The sequence below is a fragment of the Haliotis asinina genome, chromosome 10, assembly GCF_037392515.1.
Source record: "Haliotis asinina isolate JCU_RB_2024 chromosome 10, JCU_Hal_asi_v2, whole genome shotgun sequence".
Taxonomy (NCBI): domain Eukaryota; kingdom Metazoa; phylum Mollusca; class Gastropoda; order Lepetellida; family Haliotidae; genus Haliotis; species Haliotis asinina.
This window is the reverse complement of record NC_090289.1, coordinates 1,013,880-1,040,645: the sequence shown is the minus strand read 5'-3', so window position 1 is coordinate 1,040,645 and position 26,766 is coordinate 1,013,880. Positions and strand designations below refer to the sequence as shown.

The 26,766-nt window shown below is 43.1% G+C and overlaps 1 protein-coding gene across 2 annotated transcripts in view; it reads right to left on the bottom strand.

Annotated features, from left to right (window-relative positions):
* LOC137297807 (homeobox protein Mohawk-like) overlaps positions 1-7,163 on the bottom strand; it is a 64,913-nt gene extending 57,750 nt beyond the window's left edge. Inside the window, exon 1 of one of the 2 annotated variants that reach the window (XM_067829761.1) lies at positions 6,682-7,163. In XM_067829761.1, the coding sequence (XP_067685862.1) occupies positions 6,682-6,959 (278 nt within the window). In that variant the 5' untranslated portion in view covers positions 6,960-7,163. The remainder of the gene's footprint in view (positions 1-6,681) is intronic. The other variant, XM_067829762.1, reaches the window with a different exon arrangement.
* Positions 7,164-26,766: the final 19,603 nt, after the last annotated feature.

The following is a 26,766-nucleotide window of genomic DNA, read 5'->3' as shown; positions in this document are numbered from 1 at the left end:
TGGACAAAGACTGAATAACTCTACCCTCCGGCTCTACTGAGGATTGTGCAAGTCGAGTGTTTGTCTCCGCTGTATGGAGAGGGACAAACTGGAAGCTGGCCTCCTGGCGAGCTAGTAGCACACGGAATCTTGTTTTACAATTTCAGGTGTCAGTGCTAAACAAACCCCACCAAGACCTTTAACACGTTGGCATTAGTGTTGTGGTGCTGACCTTTGCATGACCCATGACCCATGACCCATGGCCCATTGTACGCAATGAACATAGACCGCGGCCTGGTTGGGGAACACCACTGGCATCCAAGTTCATCCTGTGATACAATCTTCGTTCGTCCATGTGCCATCATTCAAACATGATAATATGCACACGATGTTTACCAGACACATACCATCACTAATACAAACTCAGGATCTTAACATGTACAGTAATATAAAGTATTAACCTGATGTGCACCAGATACACAATGCTTGTGTAACCCCACTGATACGTACTGTGAACCTGTCGACCACAGGATTGGCGTAAAAACATGCACTTTCATCATCCTTTTCTTCATCATCCTTATCTTCATCATCTTTATCTTCATCATCACCCTTATCATTTTATGATGTTCACCCCATGAACTTGACCTGCATAACTTTCTAAGGTAGTAACCAATAGTTTAAAATAAATATCTAGAAAATATAAATATTCCCACTAACCGAGTCGCCTAACACACATGTCTCTCTCAGTCTCTGGAGGATAAAACTGCAATACATCCATGCGCTCAGCGCTCAACCCAGCCATGGAGCAAGTCTACCAGTGAATCGCCGTGCTACGCAACTCTCCTCCGTGTACTATCTCCTATAACCACTATCAGTACTGCAGACAAGGCGGAATTTAAATCTCTTCAGCAAAGTGCTTGTAATTCAAAGGTATCCGCAAAGCTCTGTTTTGTCCAATTAGCGTGTTCGGTTTGAAATGTCATGATATAACGTTTTTATACCTGTACCACATCTCCCAGCCAGATCTGAGTAGTGCCTTGTCGAATATGCCGCTGTCACATCCCTTCCGGCGAACCTTTGCACGAGCAGATTCTCACAAACTTTGACATCAATTGAGAAGAATGTCTTCTTTCCCCTGCCCTTTCGCTTTTCCCTGTACCAGTCTGGGTGACATTGTAACGTTCAATATCAGATGTTCATTGTGGAGATTTATGAAAAGCGGTGCCGTATTAGAACATCAGATGTCACAACATGACCATTACTAATGAACCTTCAAGTGAGGGTCCCTTCATACCGCGTCTACTGATAGCCAATACTTACTCCAAAGGCCAAACTCACAATCCCAACCCAACGTAATGTCAAGCCCTCAACTGGGCACTTGATGATAATCTACGCAATCCTGACCCCAAACCCGTTTGATTCCTGATTACCGAGACCAGCGCATCCATAACAGTCCCCGTTCCAGTGTACACTTGTCCTTGCAACATCTACACACAGCTCTCTCCTTTCTGAACATGTGGACGTCTCAGTCTGACATCGCTCGTACATCGAGACATCGGTCACACCACCACAGCAACATGACATTTATTACCGTTATAGTAACATTCGAACACCATCGGAAACAGCACACGAAACACGACAACGGCCAACACCTAGTACAGTCAATACTTAAACACAACACCTGCAGTTAAAACCAGTAAACAACAATCTAGCTGGAGACTGGGAGTACTTGGAGTCCGAGAACGCCACATCGTGTACTAAGTGAATACACTGACATGGCGCTTATATAAACATCATTACTCATGGTACACATGAGTGGAGGACTTGGTAGCGAGATCCAACCCCAAATAGCCCTGGGATAGTACAAGGCAAGAACCGAGGGCTTTGTGTAAACAGCTGTTTGATTCAGCAATGTGTTGTAAGTGTGTAAGTGACATTCGTGGTTGTGGATATAGTACATCTGTCACTGAACCAAAGTTGATCCATGAGGAAAGATACACACCCCACTGTACAAGTACATCAGTATAGCCTGGCACGAGTGCCGGAACATGGTTGCCTGGTGTCTGTTGGCCACAACTAACTTCCACTTTTTACGTAAACGGACTTCAGCCTGACTTCATATATCCGCAACAACACAATCTGACCCAACGACACAACATCCTCGCTGACTGAGCCATGTGATGTACTTCCCCAGTGATGTAAGCGATTGATACAATTTTCGCCATGCGGTGACCCAAGCTCTCTACATAGAAATGAACGTTTTGACAACTGCATTCTCAGAACAGTGAATTAAGCTCCACTATCTGCTTCGCAGTACAGTGCCCCTGCCAGGTTGTGTCTATCTCTCTGACAGCTCAGGGAGCGGATCGATGAAGCAGGGGCCATGAACAGATCAAAACCTACTTGGACCAGAATGAACGGCTCGTTTAATATCGATATAGATCTCGGGTGACCGTAATTGGTAATAATTAAGTAATTCATCGTGTTGGACACTGTTATATTCATTGATCACGTTGGACATTACATTTGCTTGCTTGATTAAAAAAGATGTGATGTTTGCTTTGCACGATTTAAATGTTGATTCGTGGTTGGGCATTGATTTGCCCACACACAACTATTCAATCAAATTGTTTCATTGTATGAACGGCAGCCTAGGTGGCTGTATCTCCAAAGGTAAAACATAAGAAAGGTTTCTTTAATGGCACATGAACAGAATACTAAATGGCTCAAGATGAGAGGTGTATAAATGAGGGAGTTTAATTCTTGAGGGGAAGTGTATAAAGAAGGGGTTTTTATTCTTGATGGGAAGTGTATAAAGAAGAGGATTTAATTCCTGACGAGAAATGTATAAAGAAGAGGGTTTAATTCCTGATGGGAAGTGTATAAAGAAGAGGATTTAAATCCTGATGGGAAGTGTATAAAGAAGAGGATTTAATTCCTGATGGGAAGTGTATAAAGAAGGTAGTTTAATTCCTGATGGGAAGTGTATAAAGAAGGGGGTTTAATTCCTGATGGGAAGTGTATAAAGAAGGGAGTTTAATTTCTGATGGGAAGTGTATAAATGAGGGAGTTTAATTCTTGAGGGGAAGTGTATAAAGAAGAGGGTTTAATTCCTGATGGGAAGTGTATAAAGAAGGGGATTTAATTCCTGATGGTAAGTGTATAAAGAAGGGGATTTAATTCCTGATGGGAAGTGTATAAAGAAAAGGATTTAATTCCTGATGGGAAGTGTTAAAAGAAGGGAGTTTAAATCCTGATGGGAAGTGTATAAAGAAGGGGGGTTAATTCCTGATGGGAAGTGTATAAAGAAGGGGGATTAATTCCTGATGGGAAGTGTATAAAGAAGGGGGGTGAATTCCTGATGGGAAGTGTATAAAGATGGGAGTTTAATTACTGATGGGAAGTGTATAAAGGAAAGGGTTAATTCCTGATGGGAAGTGTATAAAAAAGAGGGTTTAATGCCTGATGGAAAGTGTATAAAGATGGGAGTTTAATTCCTGATGGGAAGTGTATAAAGAAGAGGATTTAATTCCGGATGGGAAGTGTATAAAGAAGGTAGTTTAATTCCTGATGATAAGTGTATAAAGAAGGGAGTTTAATTCCTGATGGGAAGTGTATAAAGAAGAGGGTTTAATTCCTGATGGGAAGTGTATAAAGAAGGGGGTTTAATTCTTGATGGGAAGTGTATAAAGAAGAGGGTTTAATTCCTGATGGGAAGTGTATAAAGAAGAGGATTTAATTCCTGATGGGAAGTGTATAAAGAAGGGAGTTTAATTCCTGATGGGAAGTGTACAAAGAAAGGGGGTTAATTCCCGCTGGAAAGTGTATAAAGAAGAGGGTTTAATTCCTGATGGGAAGTGTATAAAGATGGGATTTTAATTCCTGGTGGTAAGTGTATAAAGAAGGGGTTTAATTCCGGATGGGAAGTGTATAAAGAAGGGGGTTTAATTCCTGATGGTAAGTGTATAAAGAAGAGGGTTTAATTTCGGATGGGAAGTGTATAAAGAAGGGGGTTTAATTCCTGATGGTAAGTGTATAAAGAAGAGGGTTTAATTCCTGATGGGAAGTGTATAAAGAAGAGGGTTTAATTCATGATGGGAAGTGTATAAAGATGGGAGTTTAATTCCTGATGGGAAGTGTATAAAGAAGAGGGTTTAATTTCTTGTGGGAGATGTATAAAGAAGAGGGTTTAATTCCTGATGGGAAGTGTATAAAGAAGGGGGTTTAATTCCTGATGGGAAGTGTATAAAGAAGGGAGTTTAATTCCTGATGGGAAGTGTACAAAGAAGGGGGTTTAATTCCCGCTGGAAAGTGTATAAAGAAGAGGGTTTAATTCCTGATGGGAAGTGTATAAAGATGGGATTTTAATTCCTGGTGGTAAGTGTATAAAGAAGGGGTTTAATTCCGGATGGGAAGTGTATAAAGAAGGGGTTTAATTCCGGATGGGAAGTGTATAAAGAAGAGGGTTTAATTCCGGATGGGAAGTGTATAAAGAAGGGGGTTTAATTCCTGATGGGAAGTGTATAAAGAAGAGGGTTTAATTCATGATGGGAAGTGTATAAAGAAGCGGGTTTAATTCATGATGGGAAGTGTATAAAGATGGGAGTTTAATTCCTGATGGGAAGTGTATAAAGAAGAGGGTTTAATTTCTCGTGGGAGATGTATAAAGAAGGGGGTTTAATTCCTGATGGTGTGTGTGCAAAGAAGGTTTTCTAATGAATGGAAGGTGTATAAAGGAGGAGGGTTAATTCCGAATGGGGTGTGTGTAAAGGATAGGGTTTAATTCTGGATGGGAGGTGTATAAAGCAGGGTTTAGTTCCTGATGGGAGGTAATGAAAAGATAGGGTTTTATTCTCTGTAGGAAGTATACAAGGAAGACTGTTAATTCCAGGTGGGATGTTACAAGGAAGGTGTTTTAGGTGGAGGTCGTTCATTCACCCTGCAGACATTGATGACTGAGCAAAACAGCGGACTTAGGAGGTTTCTGTGGCCCCGTTACTTAAGTAATTCTGATTATTGAATCATAGCTGTCATGTTATGCATACGAAGATTTCTTTCTGAAAAGTAAAAAATCCCACCATGCACACTGCTCAGGGAGCACTACCTGTAGGTGTTTTCCAACGTCTCCGAAAACTGTGAGCCTATGAACCTGAGTTTATTCTGTTCTATTGCTCTGCTAACATACATACATGTCGGAATAACTATACGATGTAAGGGCTGGCAAAGTGACATACACTTAATGTGACAGTATGAGTGGAAGTGGCAAGCGACGGTTTTCTCACGCCGATCACCATGTGAATACTGTCAATACTGACTGTCTGGTGATATTGTCAATGTAAGTATGACAGGGCTGCAAACACTCTCGTAATCTCTCTCTGTGAGCACCCGGGCAAGCGATACTGGCAATTTCATATTGTCCACCAGGTATATGAACTACTTTTAACAGAGTATGTAGTAAGTGCAGCATTGTCAAACATTGTTAAACAACGTATATAACTTGATATGGTTGAGTGAATGTCGTGGCAAACAGCTGTAGTCTCTCCGCCACTACACAAAGACACGATTTGGCTGCGGGAAAGTTGGCAACTTTCAAGTTGAAATCACAGCAAAAAAAATCTATTTTGTTATTTCTTTCCTGTCATATTTACAGACCATGAACACGATGTGTCTCGGAGGTGTTCTGTGCAGGAAAGAATCATGACTTGAGCTTACGTCAACAGGGTGACATTGCCGACGATCAATGGCGAATGATTCACAAGCAGGCTGACAACGTCATATTTGCTCGCTTATCAAGGAAGCCATAACGGTTCTGACATACAGAAGAATGTGTCAACATAGATGTTACATGACACATGACACATAACAATCCAGGTTAGATGACCACACCCACGACCAACATCATGTCACTCCCGGAAACTTCTGTCCTTTCTTTGAAAATGTGCCTATTTTAATCGAAACATGCACACAACACAACACAAGGTATACTAGAAAGTGAGAAAGTGACGAACCTTAATCAAAGAAAAGGCACAACAGTGCACTGAAAGGTATTAGCTATTTCTGAATACAATATTCTTCACTGCTAGATATAAGCAAACGATATTGGACTTGCCAGTCATATCACATTTACAGTGTTGCGTTAAGCGACTCACAGCCGTGGACACGGGCGCGGGTGCCCGCCGACAACGATCAGCTGATCGGCGCGTCATAGTGTTCCTTTGTTAACGTTCACACCACACTTGAGGTGCAGCGCAGAGAGGGGCGGTTATGATGTCGGTGGGAATTAACAAACTCAGCAAGACAAATGTAAAGCAATTCTACAAAAACATATGCGTAGTACATCCATGTTCATATTCATGAGAGTGAGAAGAGCAGCTGATTTCATCTGACTTTTTGTTTGTGGTTGAAAGCAAATACTTGTCCCGTACATCTCTCAGTCAGGTTATACAGGGATGCACGTGATATTATTAATGACGATACAAATTAGTATTAGTTGCCCTACTTTGTTATAGAACAGTAATCCATAAACTATTGCCAGGTTGATATTTGATCAGCTGTTTGTCGTGGATTGGTATGTTTGTGACACTTTGAAGTGCGCCCTGAACTTAACAAAGACACTCATGAACCTAACGGATCACTCCAATGCGATGTCACTACGAAACAGCCGGGCTGTTTGTTATTTAAAAGCTCTTCAAATTTGCTTACCTTCTTGAGCGAGCCCTGAGAGAGCGCCCATCGCTGGTCCGGATACCGTCTGCTGCCGAAGATGTGTCGTCTGCTGCTATAGACTGACTGTTATTGTTATTATCGCTGATTGTGTTTTCTTCCATCTGTAAAATATCCGGATTATTCTTCCCTGAAGCAATCTGTAAAGTTTCACCATCGAAAACTGCCTCGGTATCCATCGCTGGGGTGCTCATATCCAAGCCCGGGGGTGGGGAAGTGGGACCTGCCCTCGCGGACAAAATTCCTGACCCCTCCATCTGGCCTCTTACATTGGCTTCTGTAAAGATTATCCAGTGTATGCTGTGGTCAGCAAGAATGTTAGATGGTAGTTCCGTCCTCGGACACACACAATTCAAACACTGTACAAAGTGTTCCCAGAGATCTCCGGTGAAAACACCGGCCGCTTCAACACATGGTCTGCAGGATTACTCTAAGCCAAGATACGCTACATAGTAACACACGAATCGACGTAACGCATCTCACAGCCAATCAAATGACAGTGTGCGCGCAGTCAGTTTGATTGACGTCTCCAACATATACATCCGAATTGATTTTCCCAGCCCTTGTCAGTTGAAAGCGGACAGCGTTCAAACCACATGCGGACACAGGGAGACTGCAATATAAGAAACGCTTCCTCCTGGAGTTTATGTATGTATACAACAACTGCGGACAGAGGCGAGATCATGCCGGATTCCGTGGATGTCACGCCTATCACTCGGCTGCCCAAATATTGTTCGACATCTCGTTTTGTATTTGGCTGTTGACAGCACGCATCAATACATGAACATCGTGAGTGTAGGCATGTCGCGGCGTTGTTGGATCATTACATGTACAAACTTTCAAACAAACATGATGTATGATCTAAATGACAAAATCCAAATAACCAGTCCTACTGCCTACTACTCTAAATATACAGTATTGAAAAAGATATAGGTGGTTGTGTGGGAGTCTGCACACATTGGCTTACAATGGGGCAACGTACAAAGTTTTACACATTGTATGTGCTGCCCATCATCCCTTGTGTGACCAACTAGATTTGTGTACATCCACAATAGACTTGCCTGAGTCCGGTTGTAGTCGGATTGTGAGGAAGCTACAACAAGGAAGTCATTGTTCTGTTTCCTATTCGATACCTAGCAGATTCAGGACATTTTGTGTTGTATGTATGACGAAAACGTACCTCACGTTGTCCCCACATTTGTGCAAATCGAATTATTTTTATCATTATTCAAATACCTTGTCCCGAATGCGTTCAGATATTGACCTACATTTCTCCACATAACATATTTACACTGCGTTCTTTCAAAGGAAACTTGAAATTCAGTCAAGTTGAACAACCACTTCCATTATCCACTCTGTGGCTGGAGGAATCGATAACTGGAGCACTGTGTGACAGTTACATAAGCGTGAGGTCTACCGACACACAAGGCCATCTGCAGATCAGCTACAGGCAGTAGTTGTTGAGCGTCGAGATAGGCACTGTCACAGTTTACAGTCACTGATTGTGCGGAGCTGCAGCATTTCTGTATAAGGGTGTGTTTCATACAGAAAAGGCTGAATATGATACACACATCTGTCTGTGGCTATGGTATTAATACTTAAGCCTTTGAGTGAACTGAGTCTTTTGTTCCAGCTTTCGGAGTCTGGAGTATGGTGAATCATTTGTTGAACATTCCTTTATTTTTAATCTGAAATAGCGCCAGGCTCTGGCGCCTTGTTTGGATCACACCATATTTTGGAAACGAAAACGTTGACATAAATCATCTTAATCATCAGTGAAATAATCCCCCATTTTGAAGCCTGTGCAGCATAGCACTCAGAAATCCTGCTTGGAAACGGTGACATTCTGAAGCGGGGTAGGGCGTGGGGATGTGAAGTAACACTTGAAGGACATGACGATGTGAAGCAATACTTGAAGGACATGACGATGTGAAGCAATACTTGAAGGACATGACGATGTGAAGCAATACTTGAAGGACATGACGATGTGAAACAATACTTGAAGGACATGACGATGTGAAGCAATACTTGAAGGACATGACAATGTGAAGCAATACTTGGAAGGCGTGAGAATAATACAAGGAAGACATGGACATGTGAAGCAAGACAGGAGGACATGACAGACTGAAGTAATAGTGTTAGAACACGGAAATGGCAATAGGTGGGGAGCATGTAAATGTGAAGCGACAAGGGAGAACAAGACAATGTGAAGCAATCCGTGGAGGACATGAAAATGGGAAGCAATCTAGAAGGATATGACATTCAAAAGCAACACTGGAAGGGGGCATGTGGCAATGTAAAGTAATACTGGAAGGACACATGACAATGTACATCAATAGTTGGAAGAACATGACAATGCATAGCAATACTGGAAGGGCATGGCAATGTAAAGCGATTCAGCGAGTCATGTCTTTCACAGCGTGTAATTGCAGCCTGTTGGACTATAGGGAATCCCCCTTACCAACAGTATCTCAGATTACTATCACTGGAATACGTCAGTGTCATTTGAGATCAGTTTCCCATGAGATCTGGGAGATTTCTGAACAAATTGAGACAATTGATTATTTCAAGGTTTTGTTTCATTCCTTGTTTTTAGAAAGTGTTCGTTGTGGGCTACAATTAGTAATAAACTGGATACCACTGATTGCCAATACCCTTGGCTCACCTGGATGTATATGGTTTATCCCCAACCCAAATAGGTTTTGGGAAAACACTGAATTTATTACTGCAAACAAATGAAGATTACTGGGATACAGAGGTCCAGGCGGCATAACATGAGTGACCAGGTATTCGCCGACTTGCAGGTCATGCATGCTGTAATAGGCAGCAAGGTATTGCTATTTCTAAAGTCCATGGTAACCATTGGTCAGCCCAAAGATAAACCGAGAGAAGGTTGGCAGGCTTGCAGAAGGACTGTAGTATTTGAGTGTAGTAGGCTAATGGGCTGGTAGGGGGACGGAAAATGAAGGTAGGCAGGTGGAGGGATGTATTGGTGGGTGTTTCATGCGTGGTCAGTTCCAAATTTACCTCGGGTTTGGCCCCACGTTAAGGAACTGTAATAAAAATGTATAATAAGAAAGAATAGGTTGAGTGGAAACATATGAGAAACAAGAACACTGACTCAGGCAGGAGACAGTGTCCATATGGCTGTGCAGGCGACAGTGTCTATATGGTTGTGCAGTGTGTAGGCGACAGTGTCCATATGGCTGTGCAGGCGACAGTGTCCATATGGCTGTGCAGGCGACAGTGTCCATGTGGCTGTGCAGGCGACAGTGTCCATATGGCTGTGCAGGCGACAGTGTCCATATGGCTGTGCAGGCCACAGTGTTCATATGGCTGTGCAGGCGACAGTGTCCATATGGCTGTGCAGGCGACAGTGTCCATATGGCTGTGCAGGCGACAGTGTCCATATGGCTGTGCAGGCGACAGTGTCTATATGGTTGTGCAGGCGACAGTGTCTATATGGCTGTGCAGGCGACAGTGTCCATATGGCTGTGCAGGCGACAGTGTCCATATGGCTGTGCAGGCGACAGTGTCCATGTGGCTGTGCAGGCGACAGTGTCCATATGGCTGTGCAGGCGACAGTGTCTATATGGTTGTGCAGTGTGTAGGCGACAGTGTCCATATGGCTGTGCAGGCGACAGTGTCCATATGGCTGTGCAGGCGACAGTGTCCATATGGCTGTGCAGGCGACAGTGTCCATATGGCTGTGCAGGCGACAGTGTCCATATGGCTGTGCAGGCGACAGTGTCTATATGGTTGTGCAGGCGACAGTGTCTATATGTCTGTGCAGGCGACAGTGTCCATATGGCTGTGCAGGCGACAGTGTCCATATGGCTGTGCAGGCGACAGTGTCCATATGGCTGTGCAGGCGACAGTGTCCATATGGCTGTGCAGGCGACAGTGTCTATATGGTTGTGCAGTGTGTAGGCGACAGTGTCCATATGGCTGTGCAGGCGACAGTGTCTATATGGTTGTGCAGTGTGTAGGCGACAGTGTCCATATGGCTGTGAAGTGTGTAGGCGACAATGTCCAAATGGCTGTCAAATGTGTAGGCAACAATGCCAATATGCCTGTGCAGGCGACAGTGTCCATATGACTGTGCAGTGTGTAGGCGACAGTGTCAATATGACTGTTAGAGAAATAAAGCTGCGCCAAAGCTCTACAGAGACCAGTGTTTGAAGAATGATGCCGGCGACGTAAGGAGAGTCCCTGTAGGTGGCGCCATTTCAATCAGATATTGGGTAACATTCACCAACTGTATACGTGCACTCTGTTCGAGTACCTTATCTGAAATCGCGCATTATCAACTTTCTTCAGCGTCATTCTAACATATACACCTTTTTTCACATACGCCATATGCAGACACATTGTCATGGTACACTATCTTCCCAGGAAACACTTAGATCTTATCTTTTGTTTCTTACTTATGTTAATACGATACCTGATATCACATTAATGCGTGTGTGCAAACGGAGATTGTGTCAGGAGCACTTTCGGGCTTTCAAAAGGCCAGGTTTATTCATGTAAGCAAATCACGTGATGTTTCGGTTACTAATCAAGGTCATGGTCACCTGTCTTGCCTCGAAAGGTAACAACCGGTATTATTTACATGACGTTATAAAATGATTTATCTCAGTGTAACTTATATCAGAATTTCAGAATATGACTTGACACCGTGTTCAGTGTGTTCACCACACACACAGTGTGGATGCTTGTATGGAAGGCTGCCAATGCTTAGGCCGACATCTTCCTGATCAAAGTACTACTTTTAAAGGTTCTGCGCGATTCAGACCCACGTTGAAAATCCTTACAGGACAGCATCCTGACTGACTTGTGAAGTTTCTTTTATAACATTTTAATGAACTCTTTATGTCTCTTCTTAGAATATAATTCAGTTCGTTAATTGTTCATATTCTACAAAGATCCTTGATCAGAAGATTTGTGGAGTGTATCTCTACCGAGATCCTTGACCAGAAGGTTTGTAAGTGCATTTCAAACGAGAGCCTCAACCTGAAAGTTTGTAAGTGCATCTCTACCCAGATCAGTTACCAGAAAGTTTGTGAGTGCACAATTGACCTGCTATCATTGCCCTGAAGGTTTGTGAATGTATGTCTACCGAGAAGGTTTGCGAGTGCATCTCTACCCAGATCCTTGACCAGAAAGTTTGTTAGTGCATCTCTACCTAGATCCTTGACTCTAAGGTTTGTGAGTTCATCTCTACCCAGATCCCTGACTAGAAAGTTTGTAAGGGCATATCTACCGGGAGTCTTGACCAGAAGGTTTGTGAGTGTATCTCTATCTCTATCTAATTGGTTTGTGAGTGTAATTCTGATCACTGATAAAAAAATTGGGGTGTTGTTCAGACACCTTTACGTTACGGGTGTTCTGTTAAGTGTGTGTTTCAGGCGGTATGTTTAATTTCCAATAAAAACACATCTCTACTGTATTCCGTATATAGATACCAATATAGTCCACTACTGTGTTGTATTTTCCACTCAGTGACAGGTTCTCCTCAATCGAGTTCCTCGGACGTGATCACCGAGGCGCTGAGATGGTTGCATATATGTAGATCGTATAAAATACATTGTCAGTCCCGTGTAATCAAACTCTCTTCAGGCCCTCATCATATGTTGGCTTTGCGACATGTCAGTATATAATCTGAAACCACAACCTCGTCACGACGAGCTATTTCCGAGTAAGGGCACAAAGGTCGGGGCCTAGGCCTCTCTTGACCTGGATAAACAGGGTCATTATGTCAAAGGGTTACTATCGAGAACCCTGTTATCCACCAACATAGACCGTCGTATCGTATTTCAGCCTATCTTAAGTGACGTGTCCGCACGGCGAGGTAGCATACAGGATGATAATATCGCCACACTGTAGAAAGGTAATGGATATATCTTGCATAGGCTGTGTTAGTAAACACGGTAAACTAACGCCCTGTCCCCGAATGTATCATTGTATCGTAACAAATCAACCCATTTAAATTGAAAAGAAACCCGAAGGAGACCAGGGATACACATCCTGTGGCATTGCGGAAAGTATGTGATTCAGAAACTGTAAGACAGGCTATAAACACGGATGAAAGTATCTGACTTTTCACAAGGAAACTGGACACGTTACTACCAATGTACACGAAACTGACCAGCCAGCATCAGTCTAAGACAACCAATACAGATCTGCCGTGTCAGCTAAATTCTCCATAGTTAATATCAACATCGATAATACATTCTTCAAAAAAAGAAACGCAAAACCCAAAACCCAAATACCAATGAAAATTTGGTGTTATTCAAGGACGTGTAGATCAGCGGAAAACAAAGACACATAAATGAAATTTTGTGGGGCAATGCATTGCTATCTTGTCCATAGTTCATGAGAATTACAGGCATCACTGTCATTACTGCTGTCTACCAGGTGGTATTGAAGTCAGTACGTCGTATGACCACCTCCAGCTGCTACCACTGCCTGACACCTATGTACAGATCGAATCGATCGTTGGATGTTTTGTTATGGAATCCTTCGACAGCATGTGGAACAACTGTTGAAGATACTGTGGTGGATTACTACGTCGACGTACCCGTCTATCGATCTGATCCCAAAGGTGTTCCATGGGATTTAGCTCCGGGAATCTCGAGGGCCAAGGGAGGGTATTGATGTTACTCCACGGTGGTCCACGGTGGTACGTGTTTTGTGGGGTGTGGGGTTGGCCTGTCGGAAGAGCTGCCGTTGACGGTCAACAAGGTGAAGGACGTATTGACGGAGAATCTGATTGATGTATCGATTGGCCGTCAGGTTGCCTTGGGCAAGCACAAGTTCAGATCTGCGGGTATATGAGGTAGAGACACTATCCCGACACCGAATCTGTCCACCTGTCAGATAAACATTCATGACGGTCTCTACCATCACGTCGCCTGAGGAGATAACGGGATTCACCGCTAAACCATATGCGCCTCTAGTTTGCCAGGTTACACCATCTCACTCGTCGACGTCGATGTAGTCGTGTCAAGGAGGGGGACAACATTTGGATGTTTGGCACGTATTTCTACTTATCGGAGACGGTTCCTGATTGTCTGATCGGACACTCTACGGGCTTCAAACTGTTCTTGTGCTGGGTCCCGGGCGGTACGATGGCGGATTACCCAGATGTAGGATATAGGGTATTTTGCAGGTGTGGTGACTCTAGATCTTCATGATCATTTGTCATTTGTCGAATTTGTTTGACCAAATCCATCCCACAACCGAGTTGTTGTGTTGTGATGAACGTTAAAGATCCTTGCCACTTCACTCTCCGATTCGCCAGCTTCCAATCGCCCAATTGCCTGATTTCTATCGGCAGCGTTGAGAGGTCCCATTTTCGTGTACAGTACTTGCAAAGATCATGGACGAAATTGTGAGATGAATTTGGGTCTTTTATAGTCACATGCTGTACTCATGTTTTGCATGTGAGAAACAATCATTGTGCCTGATGTTCGTACTGCATGGCATCTATGCACATCAAGACAATCCTGATTGATAAAACCATTAAAAATAAGTTTTGGTTGCATTTGGTCAAGCATGATCTTCTAAAACATTCCATAAACAATGTGCAACCCTAAAAAATGCTTACATATGTGTACAAAATTGTAAGGATCATTTTTTTTTATTTCATTTTGCGTTGTATTTGACAGCACGTGCACTGGTGTTTAATTATGACGTCTTCAGCGATACAAACGACGCAACAAACATCAAACATTCTGTGTCATCAGTGTGAAACACAGATGGAGCCATTCTTACATTCATCGGGGAGTTGGCGAAACGTCAGTGAGTGAGTGAGTGAGTGAGTGATATTTTACGCCGCTTCATAGACATATATACATAGAGCAGGGTGCGTTCAACGCTATATTTATATCTACGTTTCTGTGGCATGATGTTTATACAAACAACTGATATAGGAACATATCATATGTATCTCTCGCAAGAAAGATCGACTCGTGAAGGTCCGGGGTAGAATAAGCCTTCAGCAACCCATGCTTGCCATAAAAGGCGACTATGCTTGTCGTAAGAGGCGACTAACGGGATCGGGTGGTCAGGCTCGCTGACTTGATTGACACATGTCATCGGTTCCCAATTGCACTGATCGATGCTTATGTTGTTGATCACTGGATTGTAGGGTCCAGACTCGATTATTTAAAGAGCGCCGCCATATAGTTGGAATATTACTGAGTGCGGCGTAAAACTAAACTCACTCAATCAATCACTCAAGAAAGATCCTTGTCCACCTGCACATAATGTGCTCCGTCTCTACACCTGCACACACTGTGTCCCGTCTGTCTACCTGTACGCATTGTATCCCGTCTCTCCACCTGCACACACAGTGCCCCGTCTCTCCACCTCCACACACTGTGTCCCGTCTCTCCACCTACACACACTGTGTCCCGTCTCTCCACCTGCACACACAGTGTCCCGTCTCTCCACCTACACACACTGTGTCCCGTCTCTCCACCTACACACACAGTGTCCCGTCTCTCCACCTACACACACTGTGTCCTGTCTCTCCGCCTACACACACTGTGTCCCGTCTCTCTACCTACACACACTGTGTCCTGTCTCTCCACCTACACACACTGTGTCCCGTCTCTCCACCTACACACACTGTGTCCCGTCTCTCCACCTACACACACTGTGTCCCGTCTCTCCACCTACACACATTGTGTCCCGTCTCTCCACCTACACACACAGTGTCCCGTCTCTCCGCCTACACACACAGTGTCCCGTCTCTCCGCCTACACACACTGTGTCCCGTCTCTCCACCTGCACACACAGTGTCCCGTCTCTCCACCTACACACACTGTGTCCCGTCTCTCAACCTACACACACTGTGTCCCGTCTCTCCGCCTACACACACAGTGTCCCGTCTCTCCGCCTACACACACTGTGTCCCGTCTCTCCACCTACACACACTGTGTCCCGTCTCTCCACCTGCACACACTGTGTCCCGTCTCTCCACCTGCATTTATTTATTGTGCTTCGTCTTTCTCCGCCCGCATGCTTCACAATTACAGGTATGTGGCACAAATGTATGATGTAATTACATGTAAAGAGATACTCTTACCACAGCAATCTGAACAAGACCACCATTTATCCCGCCATGTGTTCTGTCACCTCACCTCACCTCACCTCACCTCACCTCACCTCACCTCACCTCACCTCACCTCACCTCACCTCACCTCACCTCACCTCACCTCACCTCACCTCACCTCACCTCACCTCACCTCACCTCACCTCACCTCACCTCACCTCACCTCACCTCACCTCACTTCACCTCACCTCACCTCACCTCACCTCACCTCACCTCACGGGATTACAAAGGTTGTGTAAAACATTCAATGTTTCTCAAGCACATTTTTCTTCCAAAAGTGACGAGGGCGGTTGGACCTTTATTTCAAATATTTGAGAGAAAAAAGTGACGAGGAAGAAACGCGTTTTTGTTTGTTTGTTTTTTTCTCTCAGAAATCCATCTTGGAAAGTTTAGCACGTGTTGATGATTTGTTGATTCAGTGACACTCGTTCTTACAGCCACTTATTCTTGGACAAATGGATGATGGGGACGAGGCAAAGTCAAAATTTATTTTTTTAGATAGCAGTGATAAATTGTTACGCGCACAAAAAGAAATTGACGCGCCGATGCCCGAGATACATTTCACTTCTTTTATTTAGCGTAACTCTGGTAGTGATGATACGGGCCAAGGAGGGCCATGGTACTGGGATGAAAGCCAGTGAGGTGCAGGATGCTGGGATACAGGTCAAGGGGGACAGGATACTGGGAGACGGGCCAAGGAGGGTTGGGTATCCTACACCGATTGTTGGCTCAGGTGCTAGACAACCCCTCGCCGTGTGGTATACTGTGGTAGTCGCATGTATGTTGTTGACATCAAGCCATGCTGTCAACGTTGCCCGTATTGCGTTGACACTCTCTGATTACCTTTCCGCAGAACCTGACAGAAATGTAGGTCAGGACGTGTGACTCAGAACACTGATTAGTGCTGGTTTATGAAGGCATCATCAATACGACTGTCCACAATGTAAGGGGTGCGCGCCGGCGGGGATTTACCTTTTCTGCTTTGACAGCCCAAGTCTTCGAAACACGGGACAGGGACTTAACTATACTGTGTAAGTTTAATAGCGTTATTTATACTTAAGAAATGAGTATGACAACATATGAAACAGTGCGACTTCATAATAAACGTACGGCTTGTCATTTCAACTGCCACGCCAACTCTGGCACGCCATCATCTTGTGTATGCATCCCCTATATTACATGGTCTAGCAATCAGTGTAACATAAGCATCTCAGCTCTTAGAGTGACATACATATGTGTATATTGGCCAGATATTGAAATAGGTATACCCAGCTGTTAACCCACCCCTGCAAGGTCAACGACCTCTCAATCGGCGTTAAGTGGGACGTCTATATAAAAATATCACGATCTGTGTCACGAGATTAATATATGAAACGCTGAATCATTTACGCAACAAGTGTCACGTGTTTCTGTAATAAAATAAAATCATATTCATAATTGATCATGTATAAATTACGGTGCTGTTATGTCTCTCTCACTTATATCACTGACTGCAACTGAAGAGCGTGGAACAAGTTGATCGTGTATGCTGTGGCTACTTCACTGGCGTAGATATGGGCGGGCTATTTCCTCCTTACAAACCACAATACATTGTTGCTTGTTGCAACAATAAAATAACGCTTTTGTTTCTGCTGGGTATCCAGGCCTCAGTGTTATATCAGTTCAGTTGTGTGTCGGTAAACACATATACTGACATGTGAGCAGACACTTCAGACAGTCAGGTACACGCCTCGACACACTTACATAGCCAGACACAATACACGTTGTTTGTAAGTTTGATACTACAAGGAACTCACATGTTCTTTATTACCACGGTTCTCACTCACAGCCATGATAGGGTGTTGTGGATAGTCCCACGTATATATGTTACGAGAGTGTATTTCCTGTAAATTGTTTTATTAGTAATATTTATAATATGGGGCACAACCTTTAGTGTTTTAAATGAGCGAGTTGAAACATCAGCTCGTTCTTCATAAGCGGCGGAGGACCAAAAGTGGCCATGCCGGTTCACCAACCCCCACACATGGCAACACCGGACACAGGACCCAGACGACGCATCCACAGACGACCCCCTGATTCCACCACAGAACCAGGTGAAACAGACGAGCAACTGGAGGATCCCACAAACCAGTGTCCCAGACACCAACACTACAGGTACTCCTCCAGGCACTACATGTGGGCAATTACTTCCTACACTGTCCGCTGTGTAAAGCACCAGTAGTTGACATTAGGGACGACAAAGTGTTCCGGTTAAGAATTTACCGTGACAAACAATGTAAGAAATCCCCTGTGAACCAGCAAAACAGAACAAAGACAAGTCTGAAACATTCAAATTCTCTATTATTGTGCAACGAGAGCAAGGTATAGCCCACTTCTGTACTTCAACATCCTCACCCTGTGCACTAATAAGCTGCTCTCTGGAAAGAGTATGTTCACCACCTGACAAACTATCAGACTTATCAAGAAGTCCTAAAGAGCTACTCCTCTCTGAAGATAAGTTATCAGTCTCCACCTCACATAAAGAATGATCCATGAATGCACCTGACAAATCATAAATGGTATGATTCTGCACAGAAGCCTTGCAAGAAATGCCTTTCGACTTTGAACGAGTCACTGCACAAGAGGCAAAAATACCGGGAAATCCATCCTCCACCTTTTCAGTACTATCTGAACTCTCCGGCGAAACAGTGACAACTGGATCAGCACCAACTTTGGCCCCCATAAGATCACTACCGATCAACAAATCAACACCCGGAAATGGAAGAGTCAAGAACAACAACTTTCACCTCACCTGATATCAGATGCGAAGTCAAATTCACAAAATGGAGAGGAGCAGAAGAATTGCCACATATACCCTGATGCAAAACATCTGAGTTAGCTGAAGATTCATCAGAAAAAGGCAAAATATCCTGCAAAATCAGAGAACTCCGGTATCCCTCAAGATAATAACGGGCCGTAGGGTAGAATTATCTCCCATAAGGGACTCAGAACCCTTAGAAACAAAGGGCAAAAACTCCTCCGAACTACAGAATCTGGGGATTTACTCTCACAAACAATACTCTCCTTAGAAGCACCTGGAAAGAAAGGCTTAGGTGTGATGGACACCAAAGCATTTGGGGAGCCTGTAGCCTCATTTCTAAACTGGAGTTAGTAACATGCAGAAATCAAATGACCTGGCTTTTTACAATATGCACAAACAGGATCAGAACCACTGGTAGTCTTAGGCTTAGGATGAAAAGTATGTGACTGCTTGCCACTAGAATTTGAACCTGTTCTAACACCACTGTAACCTGCACGTCCTGAAGCCTTAACCGGGGAAAAGCCCTTTTGCCCAGTAAACTTTGCATTACCAGGAGACTTAAAAGAACTCTTGTGAGTCAAACAATAATCATTTGCCAACATCGCTGTCTTATGTAAGTCATCAACCTTTTGTTCATCCAAACAAGTCTTAAGGTGAGCATGAACACTCTTCTTGAAATCTTCTATCAACACTAACTGTCTCAAACCATCAAAATTTGTGACTTCTTTAGACCCACACAACCTATCAAACAATGTTTTCTTTTCTCTCGCAAACTGTACAAAAGTCTCATTGTCCCTTTTGTGAGCATTTCTGAATTTCTGACGATAAGCCTCAGGCACTAACTCATAAGCGTTCAAAAGTGTACTCTTGACAAAATCATAATCTGAGCTTTGTTGTACTGACATGGCTGAATAAGCATCCTGAGCTTTACCCCTTGCAGTAACATAGTGCATGACTCCCTAGGCCACTTGAGATTTTCAGCAACTTTCTCAAAATGTAGAAAATATTTGCCTACTTCTTTCTCATTAAAAGGCGGTACAAGCCAAGCATGCCTTGCAATGTCAAATGTGGAAGAATCTGAGGTCTGAGAAGGGTTTTCACGTTTTTTCAACTCAATTACTCTGTCAATTGTCAATTTCTTCAGTTCTATTTCTCTCGCTATGTCTTTCTCCATCTCAAACTTTTTCAATTCCCTTTCTTCTTTTTCTCTTTCCTTCTCCATCTCAAACTTTTTCATTTCCAACCTTTTCAGTTCTTCCTGTTTTCTATTTTCCTCTTTTGGAATTTGAAACTGAATTTCAAGTTTCTTTATTTCCAATTGATCTGAACCTTCCTCTTCCACCATTTCCAAAACATCATCTTCAAAATCTCTCCTATCAATACAATGATTCAACACAATTTTCAAAATCTGAAATTTCCTCATTGCAGGTTTGGCATCAAATTTCAAATGTGAAGAAATTTGCAATAAATCTGATTTCCTCATTTGACAAATTGTCTCAGAGTCAGGGGACAATACAAAGTTCTCAAGTTCAAACACCATTTTGCTGGTTCCACAAATTAACTTGCTGCAAAATTGCAGAAATTTGGAACATATTTCACAAGTGGTCTCAAATGTCAAATGAAGTCTATCCCGGACGAGCCCCCAATTGTTGTTACGGTTAAGAATTTACCGTGACAAACAATGTAAGAAATCCCCTGTGAACCAGCAAAACAGAAAGTCTCAAACGTTCAAATTCTGTATTATTATGCAACGAGAGCAAGATATACAAAGCCACAAGTCAATTTCACAATGCAGATTTCAAATACAATACAAATGCGGCAAAATCTAAGGCAATGAGTCACAAAATATATAGTATAGCAACCTCACCAAAGTCTTAGTGTGAGAGAGAAACAGTCGTGCAGAATGAACACAATGAGCGGTCTGACAGCAGTAGATCAGGCGTTGACGGATAAAGCGTTGGCAATGTAACTCCAGTGAATGTCCGAATGTGTGTCGCTCACAGCACGGCAACTAGCCTTTATATATACTTGCAGTCGTTTCACGAAAGTACGAGCACTTACTGCCATCGCCAACATTGTAGAATGCCCTCGAAACAATGTCTCCCGGAAGTAAACAAACAGGAAGTCATGGGCAGATAATTCCCAGACAAGCCTGCTGCCAAAATCCTAAAAATACGGACCATCGATTATACGAAATGTGACCCATCACAACTATTATTCAAAACACTAAACGTTATGACCCAATAATAATTATTACTGAATTAATAACAAAATATACAGAAAATACACACTCGTAACAAAAGGCAGCGTCACGGAGGCCGTCATCATGAAGCAGGAGACCAGAAGCAGGACCAAGTGAGTGTACCAACCTTCAAGATCAAGTCAACCTCGGCATATGTCAAGAATCATCTGCAAGTTTATTCTTATGTTTGTGACAGTATCTGTGAACTTTGGTTCTGACTGTCAACGTGAACTGTGTACGTGAACTTTTCAAGGACGTTCTTGTTTATGTGAGGTATGTTAGTATGTATGTTGTATGTTCTCCGGTCATTGATTCGTCGTGTTCACGTTTGTCATGGTTTCATGTACTGAGTATGTATTGCAATCTATGTGATGTTATCAGACATACATTTTTGTCACATTAAGTTGTTGAAATCGGCTAGGTTCTTACTCTACGGTACGAAATGGTTACGTTCTACACCCTACGCATGTACGCATTTAGTGCAGATCAACGTTATCTGTGGGATCCGAGTCTTTCCATACAAACCAGACTACCGGTTTCAAGGATTTTACTCGTACGTTGTATGTCTATACCAGTCCCTATAGATAACAGCTTTCAAGAAGTTATTCAAATGCAATACCTTGCAATTTCATGTTTACATTTTCATATCGTTCTGTTTGAACGTGTGATCATTGCATTTGTAAGTACTCATTGTGAAAATGGTATATTCGTTCTTTATCATTAGCTATTGTAAACGTATACATATGTTGTGAACACCCATTGCCTGGCATATTCCTCGAGCTACTTAGTGGAGACTGTATAATACACCAGTTGTACTGCTTCGCACCGCCACTGTGGGCTTACTCTCAACTACGATACTGGGGAAAATGGGTATATTCAGGTCCCTGGTGCACAATATGTGATTTGCAGAAATATCGCCGAGCCAAATTCACTTGAATGAGTGTTTCATTATATGTCAGTATAGGCTTTTGAAGTTGGTTCGTTTCCTTCTCTTCCTGTTCTCACTTCGTTTAGAGCGGATCATAAGACATGCAGGCCTTGCTGTGTCTTGGCTCACAATATGAAACTCCCAACTTCTAAGATCCTGTTGTCGTGAGAATGCTACATTCAGATCAAAAGCTCTATTGTATACTCTCTCAGACTACGAACGTGACTCGATAGACACTGATGCCCAAAGTTTGTGACCAGCACTACCCAGTTGGAAGGCTGTATTGCGTTAATGCATGTCACAGGGTAAACATACGATCTGGTTATGTGAATCGGTTACTCAGAACCTCATGATGGACAATACAAATGTTATTTGACGTTCCTACATAAGAGTCCGAACAGCGTCAGTTGTTATCTCCAAATCAAATAATTAACAGGGATTAGAGGCGTGTCGTTCATACCTAAATTAAGCATGTCCTCCCCATTTGTATCATGCATAGTTCTCGAGTGCTAGTCATTGTTCATACCAATCTCACCCAAACCCTCTATGCTTTTCTGTTTGGCGTACATGTTGAGTAACACAAAATTTCTAGTGTTTTGTTTTAGGCAAGAGGCACATCCTCAGTATTATGATTTTCTAAATTTGATTATCAGTAGCTTTTACTATCGCTGTTATTTTACGTTACATCAACATCTGCTTGCCTTTGTATTTACCTTTCACGGACCAACATAAATCTGTACTCGCCAGTACAGTACTCGCCAGTACAGTACTCACCAGTTAACGTGGGTTCCAGTTCTGTCTGCACTTATGATGTAATATGATGTTGTTTTGTTTTCATAAATTTCGGGACGAAATTCTAAAAGAACAGGGGGGTATTATTAACACGGGAAAATCTGACAAAGTTTTACCAATATTTTATAACGGTATGTGTTATTGAAAACAGGAAATTTACAGACCAATTGACAACGTTTTTCAATGTTACATATGTCAAGGGTCACAATGATAACGAGTATCAGACTTAATCCGTCACCAGTACCTCTTAAGCTAACAGAACCAAAGTGCAATGCATGTATCTGTCTCTACGGCTGTTTGTAGTTCACGCTGGTCAAATCACGTGCGTGCCACGTATACCGTCGTGGCATACTCACGACTGGCCATCGATGCCTTGGTCCATCTATATGACATAATTCCAGGGTCACAATAACAGTTTTATCTGCAAGCGCGATTATCTGCGATAGCTACTATAGGTATATAATACGGATGACATTCACAAATACGTTGTGGCTGTCTAGTAAAATTTATCTATTGTACTACGTTGTGAATACTATGCGTGTTTGTAACTGAGCACTATGTAGATTGTATAAACGCCCTCCCAGTGGCTTGATGTGTAGTGCATTTAACAATGACACTGCGTTGTATACTTTTGAATGTGTGTCGTGATTAATGTAGTATGCATATATAACGAATCTACGTATGTGTATGTTTTTTTAAAGCTGGTTCATAATTATAATTGTAACATGTTACTACTGAGTTGTCATGTAAAGATCATCCTGTGACTGCGGGTATTAAACGCCCTGTTTTTTACTCAGGTGCTGTTATTTGTCAAACGAGCCAAACTCGAGATTTAATAGTATCATAAATGTTCAGTGGTATTAGTATTTTATCGACAGACCTTGAAGGTAGTTCTCTAGAGTTACCTCTCTTTGAAAAGGGTGAACACGAGGCTGACCGGGAGAAGTCTGCGTTAGTGGCGATTGTCGTGAGTGCTCGAACTTCTTGAATCAGTGGCTGTATATAAATTATAAAGGCTAGTTGCCGTGTTGTCGACACGGATACAGATCAACTGGAGTACATGTCTGCCAATCTCCGCCAACGCTTGATCTACATAAGCGCTTCATGACCGCTCGCTGTGTTACATTCTGCAACTGTTTATCACATCAAAACTTCGGTGAGTGGACATTATATTTCTGACCCAATACTCTAGTTTGACTCATTTCCTTTGTACATGAGAACTCTCATGGGAATTTTTGTATCTTGCCTTTGTTTTTGTTGAATATAAAAATTATTGAAAATATCAAACTTCTCAGTGTTGTATTCTGATGGTTCTGTGGGGATTTCTTACACCTTTTGTCACGGCAAATTTTAACCGTAATACATACATAACAACGATGACAAAGTCATGAAGTCATTATCGTTCCTAACTACCATGCTTCATATCCACACCATAAAGCGTGTTTAAACCGTCAGATTATGAACTCCCTCGGAATCATGCAGACTCACTGAAACACAGAAACTATTTTTGTGACATTTACAGGTACCCAGCTGCAATAAATTGACATGTCAGCCGGTATACTTGCTTTGAATGGACGCACGAGCAAAGGCAGAAGGACGGACCCCTGGACAGACGGTGGACACAACATGTTTAAAAAGAGAAAATGATGTATCAATTAAGAGCAATGAACAAACAACGAGTTAGGATCGAGATATTCCACTTTGATCGACTGCCGCCAAATATGTTGCTGGCTGGGATCTATCAACTCTCAGCCTCGGGCTTGAACTCGGAATATAGACGAGCGCTGGCGACCGAAGTGACAGTAACTCTACCACGAGAATCAATTATTACAACAACGCCTGAGGTGAAGCAATGGGAGATTGACGCGCACGTTTGTCGTGTTGGCAATTAAAGATGACTTTGCAAAATAACTGATTTAGAAAGAACGATAGGCCTAGGGGCAGGCATTAACGTAAAACAGAGCATGCACATCCTGAGCATGGTTAGGGCGAGAGGCTGGAGGGTTCTCTACTGTATTAACGTCAGCTCGCGGGAGAAGAATTAGCAGTGAAGTCTGGTCTAGGGAGTTCGCTCAAGGTACTTACACACACAATTATCCATTTGACAAAGTCATCATAACCGATTGAGATAATTATACCCTGATTTCAACGAGGGAACTACGTATACAGTGCGTTGTGAGAGACGAGGGCATTCGATTTACCCGTACCGGTTTACGGTAGGGGAGTTCCACTCTCAAACTGAGTCCGTGCTGAAATCATCATTACCTGTCAAGGCTCTATCATCCAAGCATTCTCATTGGTCAGTCTCAGCATGAGACCTCACGCATGATTGGGTTATTCATTCCAGTTGTTATATGGTGGTCTGAGAAACGCCCCACATAATGATGTCCACACTATCATCAGCACAGACTGAAAAGTAGGAGTAGGATGTAACATCGATCGATCAACCCATGGGCCTCTTCCGGCCAGTGAAGAACATGTGGTTACATCGTACTAAACACCTCTGTGTTAATTTTGAATTGTTTGAAGCACGGGTACAAATCCTTTTGTTACCATTGGTAAATTTTGCTGACAAGAAATGCAGATTTAGAGATATCTCCCTTCCTTCGATTGGCATTCTCAAAACATCTGTAATTTCCGTAGTCAATAAGTGTACGTAATTCATCTTTATTCGAGATAAAGAAAAAACACCACGCAGTAGCAAACGAGTTCGGCATTGCCTGCAGGGTACATAGAAATGTTGTACATTGAGGAGCGCTCAGCCAGTTAGAGAGCGACATTTATGTGTGAGGGAAGGTAAATGTAATTATATATATCTTGGTTTTGTGGGGCGGGTTGATAGAGAATGAGTATACTTGTGTGAACGTCGAATACATGATGTTTCGTTTTGACGGGATTATAAATGATGAGTATACTTGTGTGATGGTTCTGTCTGGCGGGAATACTGAGGATGAGTATACTTCTGTGTGTCGAGTACACGGTACCGGTGTTTCTGTATCTCGGGTTTATTGAGGATGAATATATTTGTTGTATGAGTATGTCGTGGGTCGGGTGTTCCGGTTGGTATCCGGGAAGATGTTAGTACATCTCGTATGCAAGATATGAGATGCGGAGAACACACACGTCCCAGCCGATCGGTCGTCTCCCTCCATCCCTTCAACAACCGGCGGTAGCAGGACATTGTACCACGGCTACGTTCATTCAGGGATGATCAATCTGTCTGGAACAATCTATAGCAGACTTAGCCTCCGGCGAGGAGCTGATACCGACCGAGGCCCTGGTACCATTTCTTCAAGAGCTGTTCAGATCTTGTTCTATTGGCCTGGAAAAGCCGGTCTTTATGGGAGGTCTACCAGATAAAGTTGGGTTGGAAATAAAAGCTAAGCACGCATCGTAGTGTCACAATGGCGACACTGCTGACAGTGTCAGGGATACGTTGGTAAACCAGCTCATAGGCCTTGACTGTACCTTTGGCTGTTGTGAAGTAATCATGATGTCCAGATCAGCTGATAGGTTAATGCGCGCTAACATTACAATACATCCTGCATGGTGCTGCTTGTTAGGAGAGGGAGGGTGTGAGGGGAGTGGGGAGGGGAGGGGGAGAGTGCTATATCTTAAATAAACAGCGCAGAAAGCGAAACGTCTGAGGGCTAAATCACGTTTTCTTGGTGCGCAATAGCTGTGTTCTTATCACATTCTTCATACAGTGTCGACTTTTTTCTGATATTACAGCCATACTTCTTCTAGTTACAGAAAAACTGCTGATGCATCATGAACAACAAGTGCCTAATTGGCATGGAAATTTGACATGCTTGTACACCGAGGTAGCCGCTTCTGCAACAACATCCTGTTATGATAATGGAGAGTCAGTCAGTGAGTCAGCCACTCAGTCAGTGAGTCACTCACTCACGCACTCACTCACTCACTCACTCACTCACTCACTCAGGCAGGCAGGCATGCAATGACTGTGAGTTAGAGTGACACTGTTAATAAATCTATGAACAGCATTGCAGTGAGTGAGTGAGTGAGTGAGTGAGAGTAGTAGTGTTTTTGGACACTGCATGGGCCAGTGCGTGGGTTATTTGACGTTAACACCATCCATCAACATTACTGCAATCATGTTATCGTCAGTTATCTGGAATGACTTGTGAACGGACCCATTCTGTAGTTTTGCTATCTAA